The sequence below is a fragment of the Phyllobates terribilis genome, unplaced genomic scaffold (assembly GCF_046119375.1).
Source record: "Phyllobates terribilis strain yellow unplaced genomic scaffold, ASM4611937v1 Scaffold_4__5_contigs__length_816908805, whole genome shotgun sequence".
Classification (NCBI taxonomy): domain Eukaryota; kingdom Metazoa; phylum Chordata; class Amphibia; order Anura; family Dendrobatidae; genus Phyllobates; species Phyllobates terribilis.
This window is the reverse complement of record NW_027362764.1, coordinates 88081046-88093583: the sequence shown is the minus strand read 5'-3', so window position 1 is coordinate 88093583 and position 12538 is coordinate 88081046. Positions and strand designations below refer to the sequence as shown.

The following is a 12538-nucleotide window of genomic DNA, read 5'->3' as shown; positions in this document are numbered from 1 at the left end:
AAGAGTCAATGTAATGGGTCTTCTGTTCATGGTCAGATATCTGTATCAGAGAACAACTTCTTGTCCTCTACACAAGGAACAAAACAATCAAAGTATATAATTTGCCATATTCTGTCATTGGAAGCCAACTGTTCTATGAGATATACTGATAATATATTGTGATGGAGGACCCTAGGTTGCTTGTTTGGGGCCAAATTGACAAATTAAAAAAACCTCCAACACATGTCCCTACTAAATGGTGTTGCAAAAACAAACAAAAATATACATTTATATGTTTTGGAAGATCACTGAACACTAGATTTTTGCTTACCCTTGCCTGATATCCGTCTGCTGCTGATCTGTAGAGAAGGCAACTGGAGAAGAGGGACGTTTTGGAGAGGTTTGAGATGCCCGGCGAGGGACCTTGGGCGACTGTGGTGCTTCTCCTAAAATATTTCCAAGGCCATATGAACAAACAGGGGTAGGACCATCAACCTGTGAGACTCCATAGAACTGGTTATTTTCCAGGTTTTGTAGGGCATCGCGGACGGGCACGTTTTCATTAATGTCATGATGTTTCACATCTGGGAGACGAGTCTTCCTGCTCTCTGGTCGATACAAGTAGTCGGAAACATTGTCCTTGGAATCGTCCTCCTCAAAAATTCCTGACCTTTTCTCAGAGGTCTCACTGTCTTTCCTGTTTCGTGTATACCTGGACTGATAATCTGACTCTCCCTCAGAGTCAAAAGGTAGGCCATATTTTTCAGCCAGTTGGCGCCTACGTTCGGCTTTGTATCGAGCTATCCGGTCTGCTTTAGATTCCGGTTCTTGTATCTCCATGTTTTCGGGAACATTTGTAGTCTCGGCCTGAAGATCTGCAGGTTTGGGATGGTATCTTAACTTTGAATGTGTTTCTACTGAAGACTCTGAAGTGGCATCATCGTTTGTGTGTCCTTGAAGAAGAGAAAAAAAAAAAAAAAAGTATTGATTTATTAGGATCAGGACTGGATTATAGTGCTCAAATGGATCAGTTTCCTTCTTGCACCCACCATGAACTAGTTAGTCTTCAGCTTGGTCACTCGGATTATGTTGAGGAGCTACCCAACGAGTCGGTGAGATTATATACTTTGTGTATGCAAAATATGACGAAATGGCCTTTACTTAATATTTTGCCCAGTGATAAGTGTCAACATGAAGCCACCCTAAAGATTACGGATGCAGTAACAGAAAACTTGGAAAGCTCCACATTGAGTTCACCTCCTACCTATATGAGGGTTATATGCATCCGTTGCTCGCATATATCTTGGGGTGTCTTCCTCTAGTAGTCTGTTCTGTAGCATTATTGGTGGTGCTTCATTTTCAATGCCTTCCAAACGTCTTGCAATTCTTTCTTTACTGAAAAAAAAAAAAAAGCACATTCATAAAAACCCTTATTTTCTACCAGGCCTACTGCAAAATCTTGTCCAAGTGCATGGCACCTACCGCTTCATCTCTGCAATTACCCTCCTGTTGGGCTCAAATAGTTTTCTTAACTCTGAAACTAAAGAAAAAAGGATAAAGCACAGGAAAGTCATCAGAGTCCACTAAATATTACATCTTCTAACCTCAAAGTAAGAATTGAGATAAAATTTCAGTAGCTCTCGATGCACTGACCATATAGGAATAAAGATCCAAAATATATCAATATATATATAACCATTCTTTTAAAAATCCTTTTGAAATCTTCAAGAAAACTCTGTTGTCAGATAGGTGGCCACTTTTTATTTCTCCAAGCTCAGTAACTTCTGGCCTACAATGCCAATATCCAACAGAGTCAGCGTCCACAGGACCATCAAATTTTGAAGTAATCAAACTAATCCATTGCAAAATTTGAGAATTAAATGCAATTGTAAAAATCCTTGCAGCTCCAGTTTTAGTGTTGACAAAGACAATAGAGCCATGACTCCTGTCCCCTCAATCATTACTTGGGTTTTCCCATTAAATAGGTGATAAATACATGATTGCTGGGGGTTAAACCACTTGGACCCTCACAATCTTGAGAACAGAAGTCCCAAAGTCCTCTGCGTAAAAGGAGAGGAGGTGCATGAGGTGCGTGACCAATGTTTTTTTTTTTTTTCATTAAACACCATAAAAGGGTAAATTCACATGCTGCAAATTTTTCTGCAACCGTTCCATTAATCTCAATGAGATTGTTTCAGACGAGGGCAGTTACAGGATCGCGAATATAATTTGTTCAAAATTACACCAAAATTTTAATGTTTGAAGAGGCCATCTTTGTGTGTCAAATAAAATACATAAAAATTAACTCAAATATATTTTACCAGTTTGAGCATGTTAAACTGACCACATCATGGAATAGTGGCTCCAGAACTGAATAAAGCCCCTTATTTTTTTTCTATTCTACATGGTTATCATTTGTGTAGATTTCCTCTCTCACTCCAAAAACATACTGGTCTTATCAGCAATTTGTCTCTGGGGGTGAGTACTAATTCCCCTGCATGGCGCTGGCTAATCATAAGCAGGCAGCAACACAGGGGGAAAAATAAATAACACACCCTCAAAATAGCTAAGAGCAGGATTCTCAGTGTGATACATGTACGGTAATAACAGAGTGAGGAGAGCACAGTACAGGGAGCAGAGCAGAGTCAAGTATGATTATATACACCTTTCATCTTACAGCAGTCCCTGTAGGGAGGGAAGGGCCATACAGGACCCTTTATTTATTTTGACCTTATTCCCTCACATCTCCTTCTGTCTGTTTCCCCGGCTGTCACCACTCACCTAACTAAAATATTTAACCTCTCTCTTTCTTCCGGTATTTTTCCCTCTTCATTCACACACGCCATCAAAACCCCCTGACAGTGAAACCGAGATTTTGCTCTTTACATTAACCCTGCGCTGCCGTATTGCTTACTAGGCTGTAACCGAAGCAAGATCTCAGACCTTGATTGCGAGAAGGGCCATGGAGGGTTGCAGCATCCCGCACTGTATGCCAGGCTCATATAAAACCTGTAAGCTACTAGCAAAAAAGTCAGGCTTTTTTAGGAGAAAGTCTGTGAAATTTTTTTCAAAATTATATTTAGAAAGGGCTGGCCTTTTAATTAATGCAAGTATAAAACAGGACAAAGATCTAACCTGCAACTTCACCTTTCTAAAAACTCTGCCCAATGAACAACCGGGTCGAACTATAACTTTAAAATAAAACAAAGAAATGTTTCACAAGTTATCCCCGGATCGTGATGCCAGATGGTCACCTGCGAACAATAACATTGACTTTCTTTATAATAAAGAGTCCAGAACTGGAATAAGAACAGACTTCCAGGTTTCCATATCTCAGAGTTTCCATGATGTGTGACAGATGAAATATTAATCTGCTGCCTCACTTCTAAAAGCCAAAGAGGATAAAGATCACTTTTGCCATCTCTTTCGAGGACAGTGTCCGTATTCAGCCATAAATCCCTATGACTGTTACAAGTTCCTACCTTTAGGAAGGACCGCGAGGATGTGAGCATCAATATCCTTTGAGCCGTTTCTGAAGTCTCCAAAGTTTGTTGGGAAGCTAAATCCGGGAAATAAAACAGAACGTCATCTCGGATCAAGGACTGCTAAGTTTCTACAATTTTAGGTGTACAAGCATAATTAAAAACAATATGGCTGCCAATTCTGGGTGACCACCACAAACTATCAATGTGGTGGCACGTCTACCCAATGCTAAATTACATCCCATGCTTTCATTTTACTGGTAACCCCAAAACTTAAAAAAAAATCAGACACAAGTTGCATTCTACTGAACAGGTTCCTAGTAATTAAATATTTTTTGGCAAGCGGCAAGGTGAAATTAAAGGGGTGTTCCAAAACCGCTTCCAGTACAAGAAGGAGAGCAGCCTCTGGTGAGGTCACGTCTTCGAATACCTTCAGGAATGGGTGCACGATCTAGTATTGTGAAACGGTCCCATTTGAATAGGACAGGGGCTAGATACCCGCCGATCTCACACGCATCTCTGCAGGTATCCGTATACGTGACGGCACCGGCCTTGTACACCTCCCAATACGGAAGTAAGTGGGGCTAGAATAACCCTTTAATGGCAGCCATTGGCACCAAGCTACCGCCAGATTTCTGTATAGTAAAGCTCCTGTTCACCATTTTGTTGCTTATTTATACAGGTCCTTTGTTAAGAATTGGGATGTCACTTATAGATATAGGGGTGGTCACACCCGTTATCACCCAGAAGCTGCATATATTAGCTGGCACATTTCACCAACAGCATCATGTGGACTGTACAAGGTACTGAAGTAGCTCCTGCCCTCTACATGGACAGCGATTCCCAAGCTCTAACATCTTATTTAGACTTCTATATACAATCTGACATGTTACATCGGCGCAAAAGGAGGTATTCTCTCCAAAAGCATCGCTTCAAGGGGAGAATATTGCTCTTCTCACGGCACCCAACTGGGTCTATATCGCAGTAAAGAGGCTTTTCTGGGCTGCTTTAGGGCACCATTCATGCGGGAGACATGACAAACCCTTATGGTGTAAAATTGGAATATGTTCAAGTTGCTCATCTTGCAATTAATGGAAATGGGAATATGCCACCTCTTTATGGGTATAGGTTTGACCTTTGGGACACTCATTAAAACAAGGAATCTAGGGGAAATAAGTAGCACTGTGGCCCCTTTACTGTATTTCCCTGCACGGAGGCGGTCTAGTCACACACCTGTGTCGGTATGTGGAATAGATAGGTCCCATTCACTTAAATAGGGCCATGATGTAGTTCCGCTGCACAGAATGTTTGCCCGATCACAGCATAGTTAACACTTCATACACAACAGACTATTGTTGGCCAAAATATCGGAGGGCTTGGTCAACCAGTTATGTGTATAGTGGCCTCCCGAATCTCCATCGAAAGAATGTTGGAGAAGATAAGTATCCAGAATGTCTGATTTTGGACACGTGATAAGTTGTGGCTAGAGTAGTCTTACAATGGCTCTCAGACAGCACCACAGCGCTCAGCAGAACGAGTGCTCCTGTGTACAGAGGAGTCGGGAGAGATGGCTGCCGGCCGAATGATCGGTTGGGTGGACATTATCCATCTATTATGTATAGTCCTAGATAGAATCAAGTGGACAGTGTCCTAAAAGGTCAGACCATCACCAATCATAAGCCACGTGATATACAATCACTTAAGATGAGAATACCTTTTAAAGCTTTATAACTGAGCTGTCCATGGGTCTAAACAAAACATTAAAACTTTTTTTTAAAGTTTTAAGGAAAAATAACTTCAATTATACAGCGAGAATTCAATTAAAAGCAATTTTTATTCTATCTATCTATATATATATATATATATATATATATATATATATATATATATATATATATATATATATATATATATATATATATATATATATCTCAAAATATGAGACCAAGAACAGACAAATAAGAGGATAGTAGAGTTCTAGTTCATGAAAAAAAATCATATTCACTAGGATAGTTTTTTGATGAACTAGAACACTACTATCCTCTGGTCTGTTTTGGTCTCATATTTTAATATTTATTGAATACAATTTGCTGTAACTGAATTCTCACATACTTGCTGTATAACGGTTACATTGGTGAGACTTGCATTTCATGGTATATGCGGTTTTAATAAAAAAAAAAAAAATAACCATAAGACTTCCATTAAATATCACAAACTGCATATTTAATTTTTTTTTTCTGCCTGTGCCGGTTCCATCCATTACAAATGTATAATGAAAAAAAAAAAAAAAGGCTCATTTTTTATCTTTTAACAAGGAAATTCATTTTGAAAAGGTATTTGACACAAGATTAACTTCCCGATACTGAAACCCACCAGAGACATGCACGGGGTCACGGCAGTAATGGAACTGTTAAATGAAAATAAACCGGGCACGTATCCTGTGGAAATATTACATCACTGCTGACCGTGTTTATTACTAGCGGGGTGGAAAGCTTTAATATATATTCTCCGGTCACGCTGCATCCAAAAAAATGTCATCAAACCATATACAAAATGTAATTGGGGAGCAACAAAATGCCTGGAAAGCCCTGTCTGAACTTATCGCCAATTCTAATAAACCATGGCTGATTACCATGTATAAAGAAAAGTATGGAGGGCGCCTGGTGAATAACTGCAGCTTGACATAATGCCTTCATTATTAGAAGTGACGTGGCCTCAGGCTTTAAGGAATTCAAAAGGGAAGAAAACTCCAGGATCCCCCTTGTCTAATGAAAAAGGAAATCTCCGAGCTGCCTGGCACAATATGTGCCCAGATAGGAGATTCCAGGCTGATGTGGGGTGGAGGAATGTGTGTTGGACGGGGATAAAACCCAAAACTAAAATGTCCTTTTTTTGCTCAGAGAAGGAAATGGTTTTGGCTTGTACTTTCCTTGCTCTCGGGATGCCGTGACCACACACATGAACTTCTTTTCATTTGGCTTAATCATCAAATAAAGGGTGTGTGCTCAAAAATTGCAAACAAAAAAAGAAAAACTTGAGATTTTTTGAATATTTGCATTAAAAAAAGGAGTTATCCTTATATTTTTTTATCTATTTGCCAAATCAATTGTAATAAAACAGACAATACCCATAAGTAGAGTTTCCTAGATATACCCCCTGTAAGGCCACGTTCACACCGTTCAGTACTTTACATCAGTATTTATAAACCAAAACCAGGAGTGGAACAATCAGAGGAAAAGTATAATAGAAACACGTCACCACTTCTGTATTTATCACACTCCTAGTTTGGGGTTACAAATACTAATGTAAAATATGGACCAAATACGGACCTAAAAAGACTACCAAAACATTTATGAAGTTTATTCACCTTGTGTCAGTCTGTAATACACAGAGTACATAAGAATAGAGAGGCGTCCACAGATCGAACTGTACAGAGCAGCAATAGTCGACTGCACTTTTACGGATATAATGCAAGGTACACTTTTTTTTTTTAAAACACCACAACATAGAAAATGCACTAAAAAAATTAAAATGATCCAAGAAATGATTCCAATAGCATAGAATTAAAGAAAGGGAGGAGATGGTCTCCATATAGAAATAAAATTGAGGAATATATAAAGAAAGCTCGGAGTCTCAAAAGCTCATCCTCCTCCTTTTCACTGCTCTGTCTGGGGCTGTAAAAAAAAACAATAACTGGCTGCAGCAGGAGCCTCCCCCCACTGTCATGTACGACAAAGATTAATTATTTTCCCTCTTTAGACAGTTTAATTTATTTTCTGCATTCAACAAGATTATCTGAACTTTCCTTTAAAAAAAAAAAAAAAAAAAAAAAAAACAATCCTGGAAAGTGGTTAAAAAAAACCCCAGGAGATGCTATAGTCTTGTCCATGTTGACTATTTTTTTAATGATTCCGAAAAGCAACTCAATGGGTATTTGAGTAGCATATTAAATGTTGCATTTATGGATCCTACCCAGCTCGGTTTCTATCTACTGGCCCCAATCAAGAGAGGCAGCCGTCATTCCCGGCAATGTTAGATGGAATCCCTATAAGTGTGTACCCCAACTCTGGTCCTCAAGAGCCACCAACAGGCCAGGTTTTCAAGGTTTCCTTAGTATTGACCAGGTGATAATTCAATCACCTGGACAGGCAATATTCCATCTCATGTGCAATACTAAGGAAATCCTGAAAACATGATCTGCTGGTGGCTCTTGAGGACCAGAGTTGGGGAACCCTGATCTAGAAGATAAAAATGGATGATCTCAGTTTTAGGGAATTGATTTTGTAGGAGTAAGAATTTTGGTTGAAGTTTTGTATGGATTGATGCAGTCATAGATGTATAGCTTTTATTGTACCTTGAGGTTTTCCTTAATTGAAGTCTTGATTTTCGATGACTGATCGGACCTTCTCTAATGAAACCTTGGGAAAAAGAGAAGGAAAAATAAGAAGATCAGATAAGAACTCACTGAAGTCCAACTTCCTATTAAAACACATACCAGTTGCTGCAGGGGAGGGGGATTTTTTGGAGTCCGGGGGATGTGAAGCTTCGCTTTTTTATTAAATTATTTCATTATTTCTGCTTTTCCACAGCAACCAGACCGGTAATATGGGCCATACAGGTATGTATAGATTCACATTTCTATCACCTGTATGCCCCTATTAGCGGTCTGAAAAGTCCCAGGGGAGGGGGGGGGGGGTGACAGATTCACTTTAAATGTTTTAATATTTAAAGACTCAACTCATTTTGGAGGATCAGTGCATTCAAATGTAAAAGTTTTTGCAGACCTAGAGCTATCATATGTCTGGATGGTATAAGGATACTGGAGATGTGGATTTTGGATTTTATAAATGGTAACTTTACTCAGTCACCAAGAATTGTGTCATCTCAATAAAATGTTGGCAAGAAAGTCCAAGAGATGCCAGAACACTTGACCGCAGGGGTTAGAGAACAGAAGCCTACCCCAGTACCAAGATAGACGTACATCATACAGGATAAACTTACTTCCAATATAAAAAAAAAAAAAAAAATCCCCTACTAATTAGTCTACTGCATCGTTCTGTAGAAATGTAGAACGCACCCTAAAAGACGTTAGGCCCGATTCATACTCCAGTCTTAATGATGGGCGTGTAGGAGTAGGATGCACACAACTTATCTCTGGTGTGTGCCTAGTCAAATTTTACTACAGCCAGGGGCTGGGGTAAAAATTCTGGCTTAAATTATGTTTTAACTTTTGTTGAGTTTCTTGGCGGGCTTTATCGAGACACATCACGCCCCAATTCCACCCACTTTGGCCTTGGATAAAAAAAAAAAAACATCAAAAGTCGTGAATTATTTTTTTGCACAACTTCCTTTTGACATTTGAAGACGTTTTCTTCCTGTATTCTGGTGAAAACACCTTCATAAATCTGGCTCATTACTCTGGTACTTTTTTTTTTTATGTTCAATCTATTTTTATTGAAACAGAAATTTTAGTTAAATACAATATACCATTTGAATAAGTAATATTACAAAGAAAAAAACAAACGAAAGACAGTCAACATTTATATGCAGCATCAGCCATTAAATCAGATTTTTGACATCATGAAAAATAATTCCATAATGGAGAACAACTAATCAAAAATACACAGATGCAATAACGGAATTTAATAAAGAAGACTTCCGCCGAATGCTTCTATAATTGTAGAAAAGAATCGAGAAGAAATATCAGAAAGGAAGAAAGAAGATAAGAAATAGAAAGGGCAGGGAATCTATAAAGTCCCAAGATAATATTTAGAACTTCGTGAAGACCAGTTCAAAACCTCTACCACACCTTACTCCATCAGAACAAACTATAAAAGTCTGGTGAATCCACCCACTCCAAATCCTCCTAAATTTATCAGTCGTTTATTACACTCCGCCGAAAGCTCTTCCATTCTACATAAGTTAACCATCTCCTTATACTAGTCCACAGCACTGGAAGAATGGGGAAATTCCCAAAAACGAGGAATCACCATCCACACTGCTGTTAGGCAGAAGCGGAGGAGGGCCCTCTTCTGAGAACCTATTGAGGAGGGCAGAATAGATAGAAGGGCAACATGAGGAGATCCCATACTTACCTTCCTTGTAATTCGTTGGTAATTAGCAAATAACTTTTCCCAAAATGGTTTAATCTTGGCACACTCCCACCATATGTGAATCATCGAATCAGTCTCACTCCTGGTACTTTTTTTTTTTTATTATTATTATTATTACTGATCATCATCCAAGAACAAGTAGAAAATTCCCCAAATCTCCAAGGTTCACAACCTGTTTTTATGTTCCATTTTAGAAACCGAAAACAAGGATTAATTAGGTAATCAGATCCGTTACCAAACTGTCCCAAACTGAAGTAGAAGTGCTTTACTGAGGTGGTTCTTGGTTTTCTGTTTTGGGTCAGTTTCTTGAAGTTCTGCATTCAAAACCCGAAGAGCAGAACTGAAAACTAGTGTGAACAGAGCAGGAGGTGGCAGATTTGACCATCCATGGTCAAAAGCTAGGTCTTCATTTACTAATAACCTAGATCGGTTCAAATGACTCAATTAAAATAGCACCACCATAGATAACCCCCAAAAATCTTATTTATTGGATCCTCAATCTTTTTCTAGGTCAAGAACCACATTGTAAGAGAACGGAAAGCATTGACTTAGAAGAACAAATGAAAGAACCACAGAAAACATTTCAGTAGTAGTGTTGGCCAAAGTGCCAGTTATCTGACCCATAATACTGGTTTTAAGCTTGGTGCCAGTTACATCACCAAATTCTGGTGTGACGACATTTAGATGACCTTGGTTCACATTAGTATTTGTAACTTCTGTGCTGCAAATATACATGTGTTTTCCAACCATAACCCTTAAGAGTTTAGTTAGTTCTTCAAAGCCGGAAGGGAAAAAAAAAAAAACACGAAAAGCAAAAAAAGACTATTCCATGTATACAACTATGCCCAGATCCTTCTCCATCCACAAATTGGATACTTAGGTTAAAAGTGGAAAATTTGGCTTTTTTTTAAAAAAAAAAAAAAAAATTAACTCCATCAGGGACACTGCTGAAATATACCGAGTCATACGGGAGTCATTGTTGCCAATTTAATAAGATGCCATTTTGGTATCCCCCAAACAGACCGGTTTGTCTGGGCATGGATTAAGCCAGGAGGTGTTGAAAAGTTCATCTGACAAGTTCATCATTATGACACCTTTACAGACAAGACAATAAGATTCAAATCTAAAAATATTTATCTACCATCACGTTCACAATGATAATAGGACACAAAATAAAAAAAGTCAAAATATACAGAAGATTTTTTTTTATTATTTTAATTGGTCTTCTAAAATCTCAGTTGGTCATCAAAGGTAGAGCGATACAGAACGACTTTTGGTTTGACGTTTTCAGGGTATAATTAGTCTACACTGCGATCATTCATTCTTCCCTTTGACCTCTTCCTATAGGAAGCTGCTACTACTCAGAAACTGGTCAATAAAGTATTCCTCCAGAGCATTGAGCTGCAGTATCGGGCAGAGGCACTTAAAAGAAGCACTCCTCCTCCTCCTCCCATCAACATTTTTATCCTCCTACATTGCCGTCATCATATTATATGGCACTGTCTACTTAAAATTGCTAATTTTCCTTTCTACCCAGTTAATTTTTCTTTTTTCCATTAGGTCTGTGTGATTAAAGCTCTATGTAGAAACAGGAGGTCAATTTTCCCTGCATGAATCATCAGGGGAATTACAATTCTACATCACTGCAGAGTCCCTGGCAAGGGGGGGGGAAGGGAGCAGCTGGGAAAAGATTTCCTGTTTCTACATAAAGAAGAATTAGCTGGGTAGAAAGGCAAAATGAGCAATTGTAAAGTACACAGTGCTATATAATATGACTGCAATATATTAAGAGGATAAAAACTTTGATGGAAGTGCTTCTTTAATGCCTCCAACATCACTCGTCAGAGTCGCAGTCCCCATACACAGACTGTCAGTTGAATCCGTTGATATTTGCAAGTTCGGCAAATGTTAGTCTGAGGTGTATGGGGGCCTTAATCCCGATAGCCCCTTATTCACTTGAATGGGCAACGTTGTCAAAAAGAAAATATGCAAGATTTACAAATTTAGGCTATGTTCACACATCATGGTTTTATTGGCGTGTATCAGCAAAACCTAATCTGCAAAGGCATTTTGTTCAGGATGTTTCTTGCAGTTTTGGTGCTATTTTGATGCGTTTTTCATGGTCCTTCTGTCTCTTTTTATGCATGTACAGAAAGTTCTGCAAAAAAAAAAAAACCCCATTCTATTTTGGCAACAAAAATGCTGAAAAAAACGCCAATATAGATTTGGATGAGTTTTTCTCACCACCACTACTTCCTATGGGTGAAAAAACCCTGAAAAAAAACAATGAAAGAAGTGACATGCTCTATTTTACAAAAACCATACAAGGCACAAAATCCTGGAAAAACAAAAAAACAAAACATGGTGTGTGAACAGAGAATTCTGGTTTATCAGACTTTGCTGGTACTGCAAAAGGTAGCTGAAAATTTGCATAAATAACTGCATCAAAAAACGCTGAAAAAACCCATGACGTGTGCACATAGTCTTAGGCTTGCGGGCATCCGAAATAAAATAGTTTCGTAATATATATCAATGCATTACCAAGCAGCAGGTGACTACAAAGCTTTGAAAAAAAATAATCCTCTACTGGCCGTATTGTCAATGGAGAAAATGTTTAACAAAGCTAAAGTGCTCTAAAGTGTTTCCTGTGTGTGACAGGCAAACTATATTTTGAGTCACAGGAGACACTTCAGATTTACCCTCCTATCTAGGTGAAAACATGGATACTTTGCCTGGCGTTCGCTCCACTGCTCCATTTTCCGCCCTGTTGAAGGCCATGGAAACATTCCAATTTTAGTATTTTTGGACAGGTCAGAAGGGTCAGGGTGTCCTGATGATGCAAGTAAAACCGTCACATCACTCCCAGTCCTTTTAGGCATCATCTGCAGTGTGTCATCCAAAAATCACCTATTTAAATGGTTTGTGTGTCCCATGTATTATTTTTTTTTTTTTATGCTTAATGGT

General features: G+C 38.6%; 1 protein-coding gene across 11 annotated transcripts in view; it reads right to left on the bottom strand.

The window, feature by feature from the left end:
• The window catches only part of SVIL (supervillin), a 221523-nt gene that overhangs the window by 108520 nt on the left and 100465 nt on the right, over window positions 1-12538 (bottom strand). For 9 of the 11 annotated variants that reach the window (XM_073677606.1, XM_073677605.1, XM_073677607.1 and 6 more), the window contains 5 exons: window positions 7816-7879; window positions 3462-3538; window positions 1462-1519; window positions 1244-1374; window positions 311-932 (listed from right to left, as the gene is read on the bottom strand). In XM_073677606.1, coding sequence (XP_073533707.1) covers window positions 311-932; window positions 1244-1374; window positions 1462-1469 — 761 coding nt within the window. In that variant the 5' untranslated portion in view covers window positions 1470-1519; window positions 3462-3538; window positions 7816-7879. The remainder of the gene's footprint in view (window positions 1-310; window positions 933-1243; window positions 1375-1461; window positions 1520-3461; window positions 3539-7815; window positions 7880-12538) is intronic. The other 2 variants (XM_073677601.1, XM_073677602.1) reach the window with 1 other exon arrangement.